Source organism: Haplochromis burtoni, unplaced genomic scaffold, assembly GCF_018398535.1.
Source record: "Haplochromis burtoni strain Fernald_Lab_line unplaced genomic scaffold, NCSU_Asbu1 Contig_1298, whole genome shotgun sequence".
NCBI lineage: Eukaryota > Metazoa > Chordata > Actinopteri > Cichliformes > Cichlidae > Haplochromis > Haplochromis burtoni.
The window spans coordinates 33330-34893 of NW_024583659.1; the positions used below are offsets into that span (position 1 = coordinate 33330).

Below are 1564 nucleotides of genomic sequence, written 5' to 3' on the forward strand. Positions count from 1 at the left end.
ACAAACCAAAACTTCAATCTCTCCACCAGAGTGCTGTGAACAAGGCCTTACAGAGTCCAAATGGACACCTGGACTTGTTCCTCCGCTTCCTTCTGGGTCTTTCACTGCAGGCCAGTCAGATTCTCCTGCGAGGCTTCTTCACACAGACAGGAAGTAGCTCACAGACCAATCAGGAAACAGTCCAGTACATTAAAAAAAAGCTCAGTGAGGATATGTCTGCAGAGAGAAGCATCAATCTGTTCCACTGTCTGAATGAACTGAATGATTGTTCTCTAGTGGAGGAGATCCAACAGTCTCTGAGATCAAGAAGTCTGTCTACAGATAAACTTTCTCCTGCTCAGTGGTCAGCTCTGGTCTTCATCTTACTGTCATCAGAAAAAGATCTGGATGTATTTGACCTGAAGAAATACTCTGCTTCAGAGGAGGCTCTTCTGAGACTGCTGCCAGTGATCAAAGCCTCCAAAAAAGCTCTGTAAGTAAACATGTGACTATACTTTTAGATTTTTAATATCTATTCTAGTTAAAAAAAACTGTCCTGTGGATTTTAAAGGGAAAAAACAGAAGAAACTAAAAGCACTATCCCTTGAAATTTTAACGTATTTTAGATAGTATTTACAGTCAAATACAAGATGTTTTTAATGCTTCATAGCAGTAACACTGAACTGCTGCTAATCTATCTATTGTGATTGTGCGGCCCTATTGAAATATCTAATAAAAATCCATTCCATTCTCCCAAATGTCTAGGACATGGTGATAAATGTAGGTGATTTTCTTTTTTCAGACTTAATGGCTGTTTCCTCTCAAAGAGAAGTTATGAAGCTCTGTCCTCAGTTCTCAGGTGTCAGTCCTCTAGGCTGAGAGAGCTTGACCTGAGTAACAACAACCTTCAGGATTCCGGTGTGAAACTTCTGTTTGCTGCATTACAAAGTCCACATTGTAAACTGGAAAGTCTGAGGTCGGCTAAATGTATAACTTTCGTTTTTTTACCCAGTCTAATCTGCCATTTTTCCTTGGTTAGGTTTAGGGATTAAATATCTGATCTAAATTATCATATTAAAATTTGGGACACATCGTCAGTAGAGGACCTTGGATTCATCGGAGTTTCGGCCATTATCACTAGACACGCTCATCCAAGGAGGCCCTGCCAGGGTTGATCAGGCCCTTGAGTGTGCCACTGGTTTATGTTAAAATTGTTATTTCTCTTCTTCTTTCTGCTGTTTAGTTTTCTACAGTTTATTCTGTCTATTCAATGCACCTGAGAAATACTTACCTCTAAAGGTGAGCGTCATCCTTTTGTTCTTGTGCCTCACTATTTTTTATTATTTCCAAATCTCAGTCAATTGCTATATCTATTTGATTTTCATAAAGTTCAATGACAGTAATTACAGCCTGTTATATATGTGTGTATATATATGTGTACACACACACACACACACACACACACACACACACATATATATATATATACATATATATATATACACTCAACAAAAATATAAACGCAACACCTTTGTTACTGCTCCCATTCCCCATGGGATGGACGTAGAGACCTAAAATTCATTCC

At 38.6% G+C, this 1564-nt stretch overlaps 1 protein-coding gene across 1 annotated transcript in view; it reads left to right on the plus strand.

The window, feature by feature from the left end:
• Positions 1–6: 6 nt before the first annotated feature.
• Positions 7–1564, plus strand: part of LOC102308089 (ribonuclease inhibitor) — an 8856-nt gene continuing 7298 nt past the window's right edge. Inside the window, exons 1-2 of the mRNA XM_005952444.3 lie at positions 7–472; positions 782–955. Of these exons, the coding sequence (XP_005952506.2) occupies positions 213–472; positions 782–955 (434 nt within the window). The 5' untranslated portion in view covers positions 7–212. The remainder of the gene's footprint in view (positions 473–781; positions 956–1564) is intronic.